The sequence below is a fragment of the Festucalex cinctus genome, chromosome 15, assembly GCF_051991245.1.
Source record: "Festucalex cinctus isolate MCC-2025b chromosome 15, RoL_Fcin_1.0, whole genome shotgun sequence".
In the NCBI taxonomy this organism is placed as follows: Eukaryota; Metazoa; Chordata; class Actinopteri; order Syngnathiformes; family Syngnathidae; genus Festucalex; species Festucalex cinctus.
Genome location: NC_135425.1, coordinates 25566450 through 25585046, shown reverse-complemented (window position 1 = coordinate 25585046; position 18597 = coordinate 25566450). Strand labels below are relative to the sequence as shown.

Genomic DNA, 18597 nt, shown 5'->3' with positions numbered 1-18597 from the left:
TTTTTTATTTTGTAAAAAAAACGACCATGTATAGTAAGGCGTTTTTTATTTTGTTAAAAAAACGACCATGTATAGTAAGGCATTTTTTATTTCGTTAAAAAAACGACCATGTATAGTAAGGCGTTTTTTATTTTGTTAAAAAAACGACCATGTATAGTAAGGCGTTTTTTTTGTTAAAAAAAACGACCATGTATAGTAAGGCGTTTTTTATTTTGTAAAAAAAAACGACCATGTATAGTAAGGCGTTTTTTTTGTTAAAAAAAACGACCATGTATAGTAAGGCGTTTTTTATTTTGTAAAAAAAAACGACCATGTATAGTAAGGCGTTTTTTATTTCATTAAAAAAACGACCATGTATAGAACGGCATTTTTTATTTCATTAAAAAAACGACCATGTATAGAACGGCATTTTTTATTTCATTAAAAAAACGACCATGTATAGTAAGGCGTTTTTTTTTGTTAAAAAAACGACCATGTATAGTAAGGCGTTTTTTTATTTTGTAAAAAAAACGACCATGTATAGTAAGGCGGTTTTTTTTGTTAAAAAAACGACCATGTATAGTAAGGCGTTTTTTATTTCATTAAAAAAACGACCATGTATAGTAAGGCGTTTTTTATTTCATTAAAAAAACGACCATGTATAGTAAGGCGTTTTTTATTTCATTAAAAAAACGACCATGTATAGTAAGGCGTTTTTTATTTTGTTAAAAAAACGACCATGTATAGTAAGGCGTTTTTTTTTGTTAAAAAAAACGACCATGTATAGTAAGGCGTTTTTTATTTTGTTAAAAAAACGACCATGTATAGTAAGGCGTTTTTTATTTCGTTTAAAAAAACGACCATGTATAGTAAGGCGTTTTTTATTTCATTAAAAAAACGACCATGTATAGTAAGGCGTTTTTTATTTTGTAAAAAAAAACGACCATGTATAGTAAGGCATTTTTTATTTCATTAAAAAAACGACCATGTATAGTAAGGCATTTTTTATTTCATTAAAAAAACGACCATGTATAGTAAGGCGTTTTTTATTTTGTAAAAAAAAACGACCATGTATAGTAAGGCGTTTTTTATTTTGTAAAAAAACGACCATGTATAGTAAGGCATTTTTTATTTCATTAAAAAAACGACCATGAGGCGTTTTTTATTTCATTAAAAAAACGACCATGTATAGTAAGGCGTTTTTTATTTTGTAAAAAAAACGACCATGTATAGTAAGGCGTTTTTTATTTTGTTAAAAAAACGACCATGTATAGTAAGGCATTTTTTATTTCGTTAAAAAAACGACCATGTATAGTAAGGCGTTTTTTATTTTGTTAAAAAAACGACCATGTATAGTAAGGCGTTTTTTTTGTTAAAAAAAACGACCATGTATAGTAAGGCGTTTTTTATTTTGTAAAAAAAAACGACCATGTATAGTAAGGCGTTTTTTATTTCATTAAAAAAACGACCATGTATAGAACGGCATTTTTTATTTCATTAAAAAAACGACCATGTATAGAACGGCATTTTTTATTTCATTAAAAAAACGACCATGTATAGTAAGGCGTTTTTTTTTGTAAAAAAAACGACCATGTATAGTAAGGCGTTTTTTTATTTTGTAAAAAAAACGACCATGTATAGTAAGGCGGTTTTTTTTGTTAAAAAAACGACCATGTATAGTAAGGCGTTTTTTATTTCATTAAAAAAACGACCATGTATAGTAAGGCGTTTTTTATTTCATTAACAAAACGACCATGTATAGTAAGGCGTTTTTTATTTTGTTAAAAAAACGACCATGTATAGTAAGGCGTTTTTTTTTGTTAAAAAAAACGACCATGTATAGTAAGGCGTTTTTTATTTTGTTAAAAAAACGACCATGTATAGTAAGGCGTTTTTTATTTAAAAAAAAAAAAAAAACGACCATGTATAGTAAGGCGTTTTTTATTTTGTAAAAAAAAACGACCATGTATAGTAAGGCGTTTTTTATTTCATTAAAAAAACGACCATGTATAGTAAGGCGTTTTTTATTTTGTTAAAAAAACGACCATGTATAGTAAGGCGTTTTTTATTTTGTTAAAAAAACGACCATGTATAGTAAGGCGTTTTTTATTTTGTTAAAAAAACGACCATGTATAGTAAGGCGTTTTTTATTTTGTTAAAAAAACGACCATGTATAGTAAGGCGTTTTTTATTTTGTTAAAAAAACGACCATGTATAGTAAGGCGTTTTTTATTTCGTTAAAAAAACGACCATGTATAGTAAGGCGTTTTTTATTTTGTTAAAAAAACGACCATGTATAGTAAGGCGTTTTTTATTTTGTTAAAAAAACGACCATGTATAGTAAGGCGTTTTTTATTTTGTTAAAAAAACGACCATGTATAGTAAGGCGTTTTTTATTTCGTTAAAAAAACGACCATGTATAGTAAGGCGTTTTTTATTTCGTTAAAAAAACGACCATGTATAGTAAGGCGTTTTTTATTTCGTTAAAAAAACGACCATGTATAGTAAGGCGTTTTTTATTTCGTTAAAAAAACGACCATGTATAGTAAGGCGTTTTTTATTTCGTTAAAAAAACGACCATGTATAGTAAGGCGTTTTTTATTTCATTAAAAAAACGACCATGTATAGTAAGGCATTTTTTATTTCATTAAAAAAACGACCATGTATAGTAAGGCATTTTTTATTTCATTAAAAAAACGACCATGTATAGTAAGGCGTCTTTTATTTCATTAAAAAAACAACCATGTATAGTAAGGCGTTTTTTATTTTGTAAAAAAAAAACGACCATGTATAGTAAGGCGTTTTTTATTTTGTTAAAAAAACGACCATGTATAGTAAGGCGTTTTTTATTTTGTAAAAAAAACGACCATGTATAGTAAGGCGTTTTTTATTTTGTAAAAAAAACGACCATGTATAGTAAGGCGTTTTTTATTTTGTTAAAAAAACGACCATGTATAGTAAGGCGTTTTTTATTTTGTAAAAAAAACGACCATGTATAGTAAGGCGTTTTTTATTTCATTAAAAAAACGACCATGTATAGTAAGGCGTTTTTTATTTTGTTAAAAAAACGACCATGTATAGTAAGGCGTTTTTTTTTGTTAAAAAAACGACCATGTATAGTAAGGCGTTTTTTATTTCATTAAAAAAACGACCATGTATAGTAATGCGTTTTTTATTTTGTTAAAAAAACGACCATGTATAGTAAGGCGTTTTTTTTTGTTAAAAAAAACGACCATGTATAGTAAGGCGTTTTTTATTTTGTAAAAAAAAACGACCATGTATAGTAAGGCGTTTTTTATTTTGTTAAAAAAACGACCATGTATAGTAAGGCGTTTTTTATTTTGTAAAAAAAACGACCATGTATAGTAAGGCGTTTTTTATTTTGTTAAAAAAACGACCATGTATAGTAAGGCATTTTTTATTTCATTAAAAAAACGACCATGTATAGTAAGGCGTTTTTTATTTTGTTAAAAAAACGACCATGTATAGTAAGGCGTTTTTTTTTTGTTAAAAAAAACGACCATGTATAGTAAGGCGTTTTTTATTTCGTAAAAAAAAACGACCATGTATAGTAACGCATCTTTTATTTCATTAAAAAAACGACCATGTATAGTAAGGCGTTTTTTATTTTGTAAAAAAAAACGACCATGTATAGTAAGGCGTTTTTTATTTCGTTAAAAAAACGACCATGTATAGTAAGGCGTTTTTTATTTTGTTAAAAAAACGACCATGTATAGTAAGGCGTTTTTTATTTTGTAAAAAAAAACGACCATGTATAGTAAGGCGTTTTTTATTTCATTAAAAAAACGACCATGTATAGTAAGGCGTTTTTTATTTTGTTAAAAAAAAGACCATGTATAGTAAGGCGTTTTTTTTTGTTAAAAAAAACGACCATGTATAGTAAGGCGATTTTTATTTTGTAAAAAAAACGACCATGTATAGTAACCCCGGGTTTTCACTGACTGCGGTTGCGGTGCGGTTGCGGTGCGGTGCGTCTTGACTGCGTGCTCCGGACGGGTCAATTTTTTTGTCAATCCACACCGGCTCCGCACAGCTGCGGTCCGGCAGCTCCGTCGCCGCCCACTTCCCAACGTGTCTCGCGGGACCGTGCGCGCGCGATCATGTGGCATTTCACAACGACAAACATACAGAAAGTCTGTGCTTCTTCTGCTATGAGATTCCATGCAGCATCTTTTTTTTGGTTGTCCTTGTAAAGTATATTAATAACGAGAGTCGGGTCAGTGCGTGCTCAAGGCGAGCGCCACTCTTTATTTCTGTCTTCCGCGTCCGGCTGCCGCTCAGTACGGCAAGCGAGACGGGCACAACAAGCAATCGCGAACATCAAACTCACAATACATTACAGTCCTTATAAAAAGGATGTGCCGTGTCATATATTATTTTGTGGTTTTCCACCTCCAATTTATTAAACCTCTCCGCGTCCATGTTCGCTGGTGTCTAAACCGTGAATGAGCACATGGCCCGGCGACGCCCACGTCACGTTCTGCTGATAAGCTTGCGAAATACGAGCTGGCGAATGTTTTATTCTGAAAGGTAACCGGAAATTTATTTTGAAACTGCGTCGGTCTTCCTGTCCCGCTCGATGTGTTTTGTGCTAGCTTGCCATTTGCCGGAGGCCTACCGCATGCGGCGTCCGGCAAAAATAGAAAATAGGCTATCCTTGCGGAAGGCTTGCGGCACGCCGCAGGCCTTCCGCAGTCAACACGCAACGCACCCGCAAGCGGTGTAGACTGCACCATTCGAATGAATGGAATCTAATTGCTTGCGTCGCCGGACCGCACTGCAACCGCACCGCAACCGCAACCGGTGAAAACCCGGGGTAAGGCGTTTTTTATTTTGTAAAAAAAAAACGACCATGTATAGTAAGGCGTTTTTTATTTTGTTAAAAAAACGACCATGTATAGTAAGGCGTTTTTTATTTGGTAAAAAAAACCGACCATGTATAGTAAGGCGTTTTTTTTTGTTAAAAAAAACGACCATGTATAGTAAGGCGTTTTTTATTTCATTAAAAAAACGACCATGTATAGTAAGGCGTTTTTTATTTCGTTAAAAAAACGACCATGTATAGTAAGGCGTTTTTTATTTTGTTAAAAAAACGACCATGTATAGTAAGGCGTTTTTTATTTTGTTAAAAAAAACGACCATGTATAGTAAGGCGTTTTTTATTTCATTAAAAAAACGACCATGTATAGTAAGGCGTTTTTTATTTCATTAAAAAAATGACCATGTATAGTAAGGCGTTTTTTATTTTGTTAAAAAAACGACCATGTATAGTAAGGCGTTTTTTTTTGTTAAAAAAAACGACCATGTATAGTAAGGCGTTTTTTATTTTGTAAAAAAAAACGACCATGTATAGTAAGGCGTTTTTTATTTTGTTAAAAAAACGACCATGTATAGTAAGGCGTTTTTTTTTGTTAAAAAAAACGACCATGTATAGTAAGGCGTTTTTTATTTTGTAAAAAAAAACGACCATGTATAGTAAGGCGTTTTTTATTTCATTAAAAAAACGACCATGTATAGTAAGGCGTTTTTTATTTCATTAAAAAAACGACCATGTATAGTAAGGCGTTTTTTATTTCATTAAAAAAACGACCATGTATAGTAAGGCGTTTTTTATTTTGTAAAAAAAAACGACCATGTATAGTAAGGCGTTTTTTATTTTGTTAAAAAAACGACCATGTATAGTAAGGCGTTTTTTATTTTGTAAAAAAAAACGACCATGTATAGTAAGGCGTTTTTTATTTCATTAAAAAAACGACCATGTATAGTAAGGCGTTTTTTATTTCATTAAAAAAACGACCATGTATAGTAAGGCGTTTTTTATTTCATTAAAAAAACGACCATGTATAGTAAGGCGTTTTTTATTTTGTAAAAAAAAACGACCATGTATAGTAAGGCGTTTTTTATTTCGTTAAAAAAACGACCATGTATAGTAAGGCGTTTTTTATTTTGTTAAAAAAACGACCATGTATAGTAAGGCGTTTTTTATTTTGTAAAAAAAAACGACCATGTATAGTAAGGCGTTTTTTATTTCATTAAAAAAACGACCATGTATAGTAAGGCGTTTTTTATTTTGTTAAAAAAAAGACCATGTATAGTAAGGCGTTTTTTTTTGTTAAAAAAAACGACCATGTATAGTAAGGCGATTTTTATTTTGTAAAAAAAACGACCATGTATAGTAACCCCGGGTTTTCACTGACTGCGGTTGCGGTGCGGTTGCGGTGCGGTGCGTCTTGACTGCGTGCTCCGGACGGGTCAATTTTTTTGTCAATCCACACCGGCTCCGCACAGCTGCGGTCCGGCAGCTCCGTCGCCGCCCACTTCCCAACGTGTCTCGCGGGACCGTGCGCGCGCGATCATGTGGCATTTCACAACGACAAACATACAGAAAGTCTGTGCTTCTTCTGCTATGAGATTCCATGCAGCATCTTTTTTTTGGTTGTCCTTGTAAAGTATATTAATAACGAGAGTCGGGTCAGTGCGTGCTCAAGGCGAGCGCCACTCTTTATTTCTGTCTTCCGCGTCCGGCTGCCGCTCAGTACGGCAAGCGAGACGGGCACAACAAGCAATCGCGAACATCAAACTCACAATACATTACAGTCCTTATAAAAAGGATGTGCCGTGTCATATATTATTTTGTGGTTTTCCACCTCCAATTTATTAAACCTCTCCGCGTCCATGTTCGCTGGTGTCTAAACCGTGAATGAGCACATGGCCCGGCGACGCCCACGTCACGTTCTGCTGATAAGCTTGCGAAATACGAGCTGGCGAATGTTTTATTCTGAAAGGTAACCGGAAATTTATTTTGAAACTGCGTCGGTCTTCCTGTCCCGCTCGATGTGTTTTGTGCTAGCTTGCCATTTGCCGGAGGCCTACCGCATGCGGCGTCCGGCAAAAATAGAAAATAGGCTATCCTTGCGGAAGGCTTGCGGCACGCCGCAGGCCTTCCGCAGTCAACACGCAACGCACCCGCAAGCGGTGTAGACTGCACCATTCGAATGAATGGAATCTAATTGCTTGCGTCGCCGGACCGCACTGCAACCGCACCGCAACCGCAACCGGTGAAAACCCGGGGTAAGGCGTTTTTTATTTTGTAAAAAAAAAACGACCATGTATAGTAAGGCGTTTTTTATTTTGTTAAAAAAACGACCATGTATAGTAAGGCGTTTTTTATTTGGTAAAAAAAACCGACCATGTATAGTAAGGCGTTTTTTTTTGTTAAAAAAAACGACCATGTATAGTAAGGCGTTTTTTATTTCATTAAAAAAACGACCATGTATAGTAAGGCGTTTTTTATTTCGTTAAAAAAACGACCATGTATAGTAAGGCGTTTTTTATTTTGTTAAAAAAACGACCATGTATAGTAAGGCGTTTTTTATTTTGTTAAAAAAAACGACCATGTATAGTAAGGCGTTTTTTATTTCATTAAAAAAACGACCATGTATAGTAAGGCGTTTTTTATTTCATTAAAAAAATGACCATGTATAGTAAGGCGTTTTTTATTTTGTTAAAAAAACGACCATGTATAGTAAGGCGTTTTTTTTTGTTAAAAAAAACGACCATGTATAGTAAGGCGTTTTTTATTTTGTAAAAAAAAACGACCATGTATAGTAAGGCGTTTTTTATTTTGTTAAAAAAACGACCATGTATAGTAAGGCGTTTTTTTTTGTTAAAAAAAACGACCATGTATAGTAAGGCGTTTTTTATTTTGTAAAAAAAAACGACCATGTATAGTAAGGCGTTTTTTATTTCATTAAAAAAACGACCATGTATAGTAAGGCGTTTTTTATTTCATTAAAAAAACGACCATGTATAGTAAGGCGTTTTTTATTTCATTAAAAAAACGACCATGTATAGTAAGGCGTTTTTTATTTTGTAAAAAAAAACGACCATGTATAGTAAGGCGTTTTTTATTTTGTAAAAAAAAACGACCATGTATAGTAAGGCGTTTTTTATTTTGTTAAAAAAAACGACCATGTATAGTAAGGCGTTTTTTATTTTGTTAAAAAAAACGACCATGTATAGTAAGGCGTTTTTTATTTTGTAAAAAAAAACGACCATGTATAGTAAGGCGTTTTTTATTTTGTTAAAAAAACGACCATGTATAGTAAGGCGTTTTTTATTTTGTTAAAAAAACGACCATGTTAGTAAGGCGTTTTTTATTTTGTAAAAAAAAACGACCATGTATAGTAAGGCGTTTTTTATTTTGTAAAAAAAAACGACCATGTATAGTAAGGCGTTTTTTATTTTGTAAAAAAACGACCATGTATAGTAACGCATCTTTTATTTCATTAAAAAAACGACCATGTATAGTAAGGCGTTTTTTATTTTGTAAAAAAAACGACCATGTATAGTAAGGCGTTTTTTATTTTGTTAAAAAAACGACCATGTATAGTAAGGCGTTTTTTATTTTGTAAAAAAAAACGACCATGTATAGTAAGGCGTTTTTTATTTTGTAAAAAAAAACGACCATGTATAGTAAGGCGTTTTTTATTTTGTTAAAAAAACGACCATGTATAGTAAGGCGTTTTTTATTTTGTTAAAAAAACGACCATGTATAGTAAGGCGTTTTTTATTTCGTTTAAAAAAACGACCATGTATAGTAAGGCGTTTTTTATTTCATTAAAAAAACGACCATGTATAGTAAGGCGTTTTTTATTTTGTAAAAAAAAACGACCATGTATAGTAAGGCATTTTTTATTTCATTAAAAAAACGACCATGTATAGTAAGGCATTTTTTATTTCATTAAAAAAACGACCATGTATAGTAAGGCGTTTTTTATTTTGTAAAAAAAAACGACCATGTATAGTAAGGCGTTTTTTATTTTGTAAAAAAACGACCATGTATAGTAAGGCATTTTTTATTTCATTAAAAAAACGACCATGAGGCGTTTTTTATTTCATTAAAAAAACGACCATGTATAGTAAGGCGTTTTTTATTTTGTAAAAAAAACGACCATGTATAGTAAGGCGTTTTTTATTTTGTTAAAAAAACGACCATGTATAGTAAGGCATTTTTTATTTCGTTAAAAAAACGACCATGTATAGTAAGGCGTTTTTTATTTTGTTAAAAAAACGACCATGTATAGTAAGGCATTTTTTATTTCGTTAAAAAAACGACCATGTATAGTAAGGCGTTTTTTATTTTGTTAAAAAAACGACCATGTATAGTAAGGCGTTTTTTTTGTTAAAAAAAACGACCATGTATAGTAAGGCGTTTTTTATTTTGTAAAAAAAAACGACCATGTATAGTAAGGCGTTTTTTATTTCATTAAAAAAACGACCATGTATAGAACGGCATTTTTTATTTCATTAAAAAAACGACCATGTATAGAACGGCATTTTTTATTTCATTAAAAAAACGACCATGTATAGTAAGGCGTTTTTTTTTGTTAAAAAAACGACCATGTATAGTAAGGCGTTTTTTTATTTTGTAAAAAAAACGACCATGTATAGTAAGGCGGTTTTTTTTGTTAAAAAAACGACCATGTATAGTAAGGCGTTTTTTATTTCATTAAAAAAACGACCATGTATAGTAAGGCGTTTTTTATTTCATTAAAAAAACGACCATGTATAGTAAGGCGTTTTTTATTTCATTAAAAAAACGACCATGTATAGTAAGGCGTTTTTTATTTTGTTAAAAAAACGACCATGTATAGTAAGGCGTTTTTTTTTGTTAAAAAAAACGACCATGTATAGTAAGGCGTTTTTTATTTTGTTAAAAAAACGACCATGTATAGTAAGGCGTTTTTTATTTCGTTTAAAAAAACGACCATGTATAGTAAGGCGTTTTTTATTTCATTAAAAAAACGACCATGTATAGTAAGGCGTTTTTTATTTTGTAAAAAAAAACGACCATGTATAGTAAGGCATTTTTTATTTCATTAAAAAAACGACCATGTATAGTAAGGCATTTTTTATTTCATTAAAAAAACGACCATGTATAGTAAGGCGTTTTTTATTTTGTAAAAAAAAACGACCATGTATAGTAAGGCGTTTTTTATTTTGTAAAAAAACGACCATGTATAGTAAGGCATTTTTTATTTCATTAAAAAAACGACCATGAGGCGTTTTTTATTTCATTAAAAAAACGACCATGTATAGTAAGGCGTTTTTTATTTTGTAAAAAAAACGACCATGTATAGTAAGGCGTTTTTTATTTTGTTAAAAAAACGACCATGTATAGTAAGGCATTTTTTATTTCGTTAAAAAAACGACCATGTATAGTAAGGCGTTTTTTATTTTGTTAAAAAAACGACCATGTATAGTAAGGCGTTTTTTTTGTTAAAAAAAACGACCATGTATAGTAAGGCGTTTTTTATTTTGTAAAAAAAAACGACCATGTATAGTAAGGCGTTTTTTATTTCATTAAAAAAACGACCATGTATAGTAAGGCGTTTTTTATTTTGTTAAAAAAACGACCATGTATAGTAAGGCGTTTTTTATTTTGTTAAAAAAACGACCATGTATAGTAAGGCGTTTTTTATTTTGTTAAAAAAACGACCATGTATAGTAAGGCGTTTTTTATTTTGTTAAAAAAACGACCATGTATAGTAAGGCGTTTTTTATTTTGTTAAAAAAACGACCATGTATAGTAAGGCGTTTTTTATTTTGTTAAAAAAACGACCATGTATAGTAAGGCGTTTTTTATTTTGTTAAAAAAACGACCATGTATAGTAAGGCGTTTTTTATTTCGTTAAAAAAACGACCATGTATAGTAAGGCGTTTTTTATTTTGTTAAAAAAACGACCATGTATAGTAAGGCGTTTTTTATTTTGTTAAAAAAACGACCATGTATAGTAAGGCGTTTTTTATTTCGTTAAAAAAACGACCATGTATAGTAAGGCGTTTTTTATTTCGTTAAAAAAACGACCATGTATAGTAAGGCGTTTTTTATTTTGTTAAAAAAACGACCATGTATAGTAAGGCGTTTTTTATTTTGTTAAAAAAACGACCATGTATAGTAAGGCGTTTTTTATTTCGTTAAAAAAACGACCATGTATAGTAAGGCATTTTTTATTTCATTAAAAAAACGACCATGTATAGTAAGGCGTTTTTTATTTTGTTAAAAAAACGACCATGTTAATAAGGCGTTTTTTCTTTTGTAAAAAAAAACGACCATGTATAGTAAGGCGTTTTTTATTTTGTAAAAAAACGACCATGTATAGTAAGGCGTTTTTTTATTTCATTAAAAAAACGACCATGTATAGTAAGGCGTTTTTTATTTTGTTAAAAAAACGACCATGTATAGTAAGGCGTTTTTTATTTTGTTAAAAAAACGACCATGTATAGTAAGGCGTTTTTTATTTTGTAAAAAAAACGACCATGTATAGTAAGGCGTTTTTTATTTTGTTAAAAAAACGACCATGTATAGTAAGGCGTTTTTTATTTCATTAAAAAAACGACCATGTATAGTAAGGCGTTTTTTATTTTGTTAAAAAAACGACCATGTATAGTAAGGCGTTTTTTATTTTGTTAAAAAAACGACCATGTATAGTAAGGCGTTTTTTATTTTGTTAAAAAAACGACCATGTATAGTAAGGCGTTTTTTATTTCGTTAAAAAAACGACCATGTATAGTAAGGCGTTTTTTTTTGTTAAAAAAAACGACCATGTATAGTAAGGCGTTTTTTATTTTGTTAAAAAAACGACCATGTATAGTAAGGCATTTTTTATTTCATTAAAAAAACGACCATGTATAGTAAGGCATTTTTTATTTCATTAAAAAAACGACCATGTATAGTAAGGCGTTTTTTATTTTGTTAAAAAAACGACCATGTATAGTAAGGCGTTTTTTATTTTGTTAAAAAAACGACCATGTATAGTAAGGCGTTTTTTATTTTGTTAAAAAAACGACCATGTATAGTAAGGCGTTTTTTATTTTGTTAAAAAAACGACCATGTATAGTAAGGCGTTTTTTATTTCATTAAAAAAACGACCATGTATAGTAAGGCGTTTTTTATTTTGTTAAAAAAACGACCATGTTAGTAAGGCGTTTTTTATTTTGTAAAAAAACGACCATGAGGCGTTTTTTATTTCATTAAAAAAACGACCATGTATAGTAAGGCGTTTTTTATTTAAAAAAAAAAAAACGACCATGTATAGTAAGGCGTTTTTTATTTAAAAAAAAAAAAACGACCATGTATAGTAAGGCGTTTTTTATTTTGTAAAAAAAACGACCATGTATAGTAAGGCGTTTTTTATTTCGTTAAAAAAACGACCATGTATAGTAAGGCATTTTTTATTTTGTAAAAAAAAACGACCATGTATAGTAACGCGTTTTTTATTTCATTAAAAAAACGACCATGTATAGTAAGGTGTTTTTTTTTCGTTAAAAAAGAAAAAAAAAAGACCATGTAGAGTAGGGCGTTGAGGAGGGGGAGGGGGAGGGGGAGGGGGGGTGAAAAAAAATATAGTAAATAATGTATCGTAACCTCGGTGTGTGTCCGTGCGTCCGTTTGTGCAGTACATGGACCTGTCGTCATACGGGACGCTGTTCGCTCTGAGCTTCACGGCCCCGCCCTTCGACCCCGACGTGTCTCCGTCCTTCGGGACCCTGCTGGCCACCGTCAACATGGCGCTCGGAATGCTCACTGAGGTAACCGCCGCAACAAAACGCTCAAACGTGCGCATGACTTGACACGTTTGGTTTTTTTTTTGCGTCAGATGAAGAAGAGGGAGGCGGCCTCGCTCAACATCGTCTCTGTCTCCTCTGAGGAGGAGACTCAAGATCTCAGGTGAGACATTTTTCACAAGCGACATCTGAGAATGCGTCACTGATCATGCGCGTGACGTCTCGTTTTTTTTTTTTTTAGAACCTTGCTCATGTTCGCCATGGAGAACTGCTTCTACGTGTTGGTGTCGCAGGCGTTGCGCTGCCTCAGAGACGGCGCCGTCTCGAAGCGAGACAAGCAGCGCTTCAAGCAGGAACTCACCTCGGAACTGGTGCGGCCGCCTTGCGACGAATCCCCAAAATGCATCCAAAATCGGGATGTTGATGCTTTCCATATTTTTGCTGTCGTTTGCAGAGCACTCTCCTGGCCAGCCTATCGCGCTACTTCCGTCGCGGCTCGCCGTCGTCTCAGGCGTGCACGCCGCCCACGCCGGCCCCCAAGGGCCTCCACGAGAGCCAGGAGCCCATCATCCAGCTCATGCAGGCCTTCGTGCGACTGGTGCAGAGATGAACGCGGGTGCGCCGGAAATAGCGTCGGCGGGAAAACTGAGGAAGTGTCAATTTAAAAGCTGCCAAAAACTTTTCTTTTTTTTTTTCCTTTTTCCTGCAGGGCCTAGTTTTATAGGTCACACTAATTTGACAAGCACCACCATGGATGTTTTATAGGTTGCAGTTATGTTACTCCTAAAAAAAAAACAAAAACAAAAAAAAAAAAAACTTTTGTACTTAAATGCTAATAAAGACATGTTTCTGGATGCATGTTTCAAACTTTTTTTTTTTTATACTGCATTCAACCCAACTGGATAAAGTAAATAATACAAAATATACATATCCATCTTCTTATACATGCATTATAAAAAGGAAAATAAAAGATGACTATGTACAAATGTAAAAAAACAAAACAAAACAAAAAAACGTACCGAAAGCTCTGAAAAGCCACATTTGTGCAATTTAGAAAAACAAAAGGCTTCAGTTGGGGTGACATTGGAACAGGAACAATAACGGAACAGGAACAGGAAACCCCGGTGACTACTCGTCCGACGAGTACACTTCGACGCCCCCTATTGGCCATTTACAGGCACCTCCTGAAAGACAAAACACTTGTGATCAACAACATGTACAAGTACAGAACACAAAACAAAACATGCAGTGCTACGTCACACCTCAAAAGTTCAACATTTTGGAGATGGACACAAATGTTGAGAGGAAAAGCATGCCTTCAAATGTCAGCAGCTGTATTTTTTTTGTTTTGTTTTGGTAAAGTCTTGTCAGGAAAAAGTTGCATTTGGCCCTAGAAAACTTGACTAAAAGTGTTTTCAGGTTAAATTTTGTCTGAGATTAAGACTTAAAAATTTTATATGTTGTTAGAAATTAGTGGCATTTTTCAACACAAAAGGGCTAACAGTTAATAGCAATAAAAAGCTAATATTTTGTCTATAATTAATTTGATACTTTATTTTTCATGTACAATTAATACATTTAAAAAGACATTTTGCAACTTGCTGTCGACTGAAAATGACATCACCAGGGCTCAGGTAACCAATCACAGCTCAGCTTGTGAATGTCACATGACCAAAGCTAGAAAACAGGTGAGCTGTGATTGGTTACATGAGCCCTTGTGATGTCATCTTCAGTCGACAGCAAGTTGCAAAATGTGTTTTTAAAAAGGTACTAATGGTATGTGAAAAATAATGAACGTATCAAATTAATTATAGACAAAATATTCACTTTTTATCGCTATAATGGGCTAAAATAAGTAGCTTTAAATTTTACAAAAATACAATTGCCTTTTTTTCCCCAATCACAATGTCATATTTTTGTGAAAAAACACTTTCGCCAAACAAAAAAAAGTTAACATACATAATACTTTTTTTATTTTTTTATTTTGAGAATTTATATTTTTTTGGGGAAAAAAAAAAAGCATTGAAAACCATTTATTTGAATTTTTTTAACTCTTGAAAGTTGTATTCTTAAAAGAAAAAATATTTTTGTGGAATTTAGTTTTTTTTTAATTTATGTATTTCTCGGGGGCGGGGAGGGAAAAAAAAAAAAAAGCCAAGCTCTTGGCATTCAGCTGCATTTCACTTAAAGCAAGAGAATGCGCATAAACGCGGCAGCCGATTGACATGCGTGTTCATGACGATGCATGATATCACCCATGCAAAACAAAACAAAACATCATGCATATGTTTTACCTTGTCCTCCAGTTGGGCCTTGTGGGCCAAAGAGGTAAAAGTGATTTTTCTAATGTTATGGCGGGCCGGGATAAAAAAAACAAAACAAAAATACAACAGTGACTGACTGACTGAAGTGTGCGCATTTGTGTGTTTTTGTTTTGTTTTTGTTTGTGGAACTCACCTCTAAATTTCCACGGGCTTTCTTTAACACGTTGTGGGTGACAGACACTGCAGAGGAGCAAACAAAAACACATCAGCAAAAATACTTTTTCCTCATAAGATTGACTTTTTAGAATGAAAAAAATAAAAATAATAACTTTCTCATAAGATTCAAATTTTTTTCACGTATGATAAAATTTTACTCATCTTCTTCCTTGTAAGATTGACGTTTTTTTCCATCAAAAATCTCACGAATTGAGATTTTTTTTTCTTGTAAAGTTCCAACTTCTTTACATATATTTATTTTTAAGAAAAAATTCACACTTATTTTTTTGAAACTACAACCTTACAACTACGATTTTTTTTTAAGCGTAGGTCTATTTAATGAAAAAAAAATTGAGCATTTTTTTTAATTAAATTGTGATTCAGAATTTTTCTTGTAAACAAATTTTTTACTTGCATATTACAGTTCTTTCCTCAAAAGTTTTTTTTCCCCATGAATAAACTATTGCAAAATCAAATGCAAACTTTTTTTTCCCCTTGGAAAAACAGCCAAGTTTCATCAATATTCCCATTCCTGGTAAAAACACTGTCAAAAAGAGCTTGTTGCAACATAGCCCTGGCTAGGGGTGTTAAAAAAAATCGATTCGGCGATATATCGCGATACTACATCGCGCGATTCTCGAATCGATTCAATAATCGGCAGAATCGATTTTTTTTTTTTTTTTTTTTTTTTTTTTTTTTTTTTTTTTAAGGATTCACACCTTGAGCATGGAAGAATGTTATATGAACGGCACATTAAGCCTTAATATTTTTATTTTAATGCTGTTCAAATGTGAAACAGATTGCAAACTGTTTGTGTACAGTGGCTCACGGTTATAAGCCTCAAGTTTTAGATAAATATATTCATACAAATCTTACAGTGTACATGTACAAATTTACTGATAGTATTTTCTAAATTTGAATGGAAAAAAATCGCAACAATCGACTTATAAATTCGTATCGGGATTAATCGGTATCAAATTGTGACCATTCGTATCGGGATTAATCGGTATCGAATCGAATCGTGACCTGTGAATCGTGATACGAATCGAATCGTCAGGTACTAGGCAATTCACACCCCTAGCCCTGGCTGAGCTCTTATACTGTGTTGCCACCTACTGACCAGTGTTTGTAGTAACTACAGTTGCTTTAAGCCACCTCTTCATGTCAGAAGTTGCATCAAAGCATTCTGTATGCTCTTGCATAAAAAAAAAACAAAAAAAAATCTTACGCTGGTCGATGATGACCCTCTCCATGCCCTCCTTGAGCTGGTTGGTGGTTCGCAGGCGTTTGACGGCTCCGCTCAGCATTCTGTCCTTTTGGGACAATCGGCTGTTCAGGCGCAAAATCTCCTTCTTCAGATCCTCCTGCCGGCGCGAGATGCCACCATGAGACGTTTCGTGACACGAGCAGAGAGTCGAAAAGACATCGTGAAGGCGGCGACGTAGGTACCTGCTGGTCGTCGGCCGACGCGGCGGCGGCGGCGGCGCCCCCTGCCGGCAGAGAGACCCTCCACGCCAACTTGAGCAGGCGGTCGGCCTCGTCCACGACCTGCTGCAGGGTGCTGACGTCGCTCGACAGCAGCTTCACGCTCTCCTCGTCCGGCGCCTCGACACAAATCAATCGATTGGGATTTGTTACCATGACGACGACAATTCAAGAGAGGTGTCATGTTTGGATGAGAACGTCACATTTTGTTGTTTTTTTTTCAAAGAAAAATGAGGAAGGAAAAAGTTTTTTTTCTCATGTCATAGATTTTCTTGTCATAACATTGTTACAATGGCTGATATTTTTCTATTATGAAGAAAATGTTACCATTTTACATTTTATGAGAAATATGTTATAATCTTATAAGAATTATGTCAGTTATGTTTTGATGAAAAGTCAAAGGGCAAATTTCAATTTTAAAAGCTTGAATTTTATAAGAAAAAAATGCTAATTTTTTCATGACAGTTGTGATTTAACTGAAAAATTTACATTTTTTGTGAAAATTCACATCATATTATTATTATTATTAGTAGTAGTAGTATTATTATTAATGTTGTAGTCATGCCGAACAAATGTGTTATTTAAAAAAAAAAAAAAAGTTTCTTTCCAAAAAAGGTAATCTGGAGAAAAAATAGCACACAATTTTCTATTAAATAAAAGGTATGTTTCTGGTTAAAATAAATAAATACATAAATAAATAAATAATAATTACAAAAAAAAAAAAAAGTGTCGTCATATTAGAAAAAAATCTTTTTTTTGTTTGTTTTTTTAAAGTCAAATATTCAGGAGAAAAGCCATAATGTTCTTATACGCCAAATGCCTGATTTTTCATAAAAAGTTACTTAGAATTTCTCTTTAGAATAAAGTTGCACTTTTTATTACAGGAAAAAAAAAAAATAGTTTTTAAATTTTGTTCTATTTATTAATTTTACAAAATAAGGTCATATTACATAAGAGACATGACCATGCATTAAAAAAAAAAAAAAGTCAAAATGTTCTCTCTTTTTTTTTCTTACAAGAATAAAATCAGATTAAAAATATACAGGACTGTCTCAGAAAAGTTGAATATTGTGTTAAAAAAAAAAAAAAAAAAAAAAAAAAAAAAAGGCCTTCCTTCTGGATTCATTACAAATCAACTGAAATATTGCAAGCCTTTTATTGTTTTAATATTGCTGATTATGGCTTACAGCTGAAGAAACTCAAATATCCTATCTCAAAATATTAGAATATTTCCTAAGACCAAGTAAAAAAAAAAAAGCCATAATCAGCACTATTAAAACAAAAGGCTTGCAATAGTTCAGTTGATTTGTAATGCATCCAGAATGTATGACATTTTTGCTTAATTAATTGCAGAAAGTAAAGAACTTTATCACAACATTCTAATTTTCCGAGACAGTCCTGTTTATGATGAAGTATTATTTTTCTCGTATCAATTTTTTTCCCCATGACAGAAACATCCATCTTGTGATTTTCAAGTGAAACTCAAAAACGTGAAGACGCTACCTTGTTGCGACAGCGCTGCAGCCGCGCGTCCAATCGGCGCGACAGCTTGCGTCCTTCCGAGATGTGCCTGCGGAGGGCGCCGTAGTCCTCCACCAGCGCCAGGATGTGGCGCCCGTGGCGGTCGGCCCACAGGCCGTGGCCCGGCACCAGGCGGGAGGGCGCGTCCGTCACGCTCTCGCCGGAGCTGCTGCTTCCGCCGCCGCCGCCGCCGCCGCAGCCGCCGTCCACCTCGTAGCGCAATCGAGAGTTTGCGGAGTCGCCGTGGTGGAGAACGTCGCCGCCTTCACGACCGGGCGACGCGCTTCCTTCGTCTACAAGCAGGAGGAGGGACTGTCACTCACATGCATTTTTTTTTTTTCTTAAGTGGTTCATTGTTCATGCCTCAACTGTAGCACGGATTCAAAAAATACATTATTATGATGATGATGTCACCCAATTTGAGCGAGGAAAAACCCCCCCAACCACATGGCGGGGTGTGGGGGCGGGTCGTGCGCTCGCCAAGGTTATTTTGGTTCACTAAAACTAACTCAACTTTATTTATAAAGCGCTTTAAAACAAG

General features: G+C 33.3%; 2 protein-coding genes across 9 annotated transcripts in view; one reads left to right on the top strand and one right to left on the bottom strand.

The window, feature by feature from the left end:
• nup188 (nucleoporin 188) overlaps positions 1-13424 on the top strand; it is a 100289-nt gene extending 86865 nt beyond the window's left edge. For both annotated transcript variants that reach the window (XM_077497117.1, XM_077497116.1), the window contains exons 40-43: positions 12463-12594; positions 12663-12733; positions 12812-12941; positions 13025-13424. In XM_077497117.1, coding sequence (XP_077353243.1) covers positions 12463-12594; positions 12663-12733; positions 12812-12941; positions 13025-13180 — 489 coding nt within the window. In that variant the 3' untranslated portion in view covers positions 13181-13424. The remainder of the gene's footprint in view (positions 1-12462; positions 12595-12662; positions 12734-12811; positions 12942-13024) is intronic.
• cdk5rap2 (CDK5 regulatory subunit associated protein 2) overlaps positions 13421-18597 on the bottom strand; it is a 35889-nt gene continuing 30712 nt past the window's right edge. For 6 of the 7 annotated variants that reach the window (XM_077497113.1, XM_077497114.1, XM_077497115.1 and 3 more), the window contains 6 exons: positions 18039-18349; positions 16500-16655; positions 16279-16414; positions 15028-15074; positions 14865-14913; positions 13421-13754 (listed from right to left, as the gene is read on the bottom strand). In XM_077497113.1, the coding sequence (XP_077353239.1) occupies positions 13699-13754; positions 14865-14913; positions 15028-15074; positions 16279-16414; positions 16500-16655; positions 18039-18349 (755 nt within the window). In that variant the 3' untranslated portion in view covers positions 13421-13698. The remainder of the gene's footprint in view (positions 13755-14864; positions 14914-15027; positions 15075-16278; positions 16415-16499; positions 16656-18038; positions 18350-18597) is intronic. The other variant, XM_077497110.1, reaches the window with a different exon arrangement.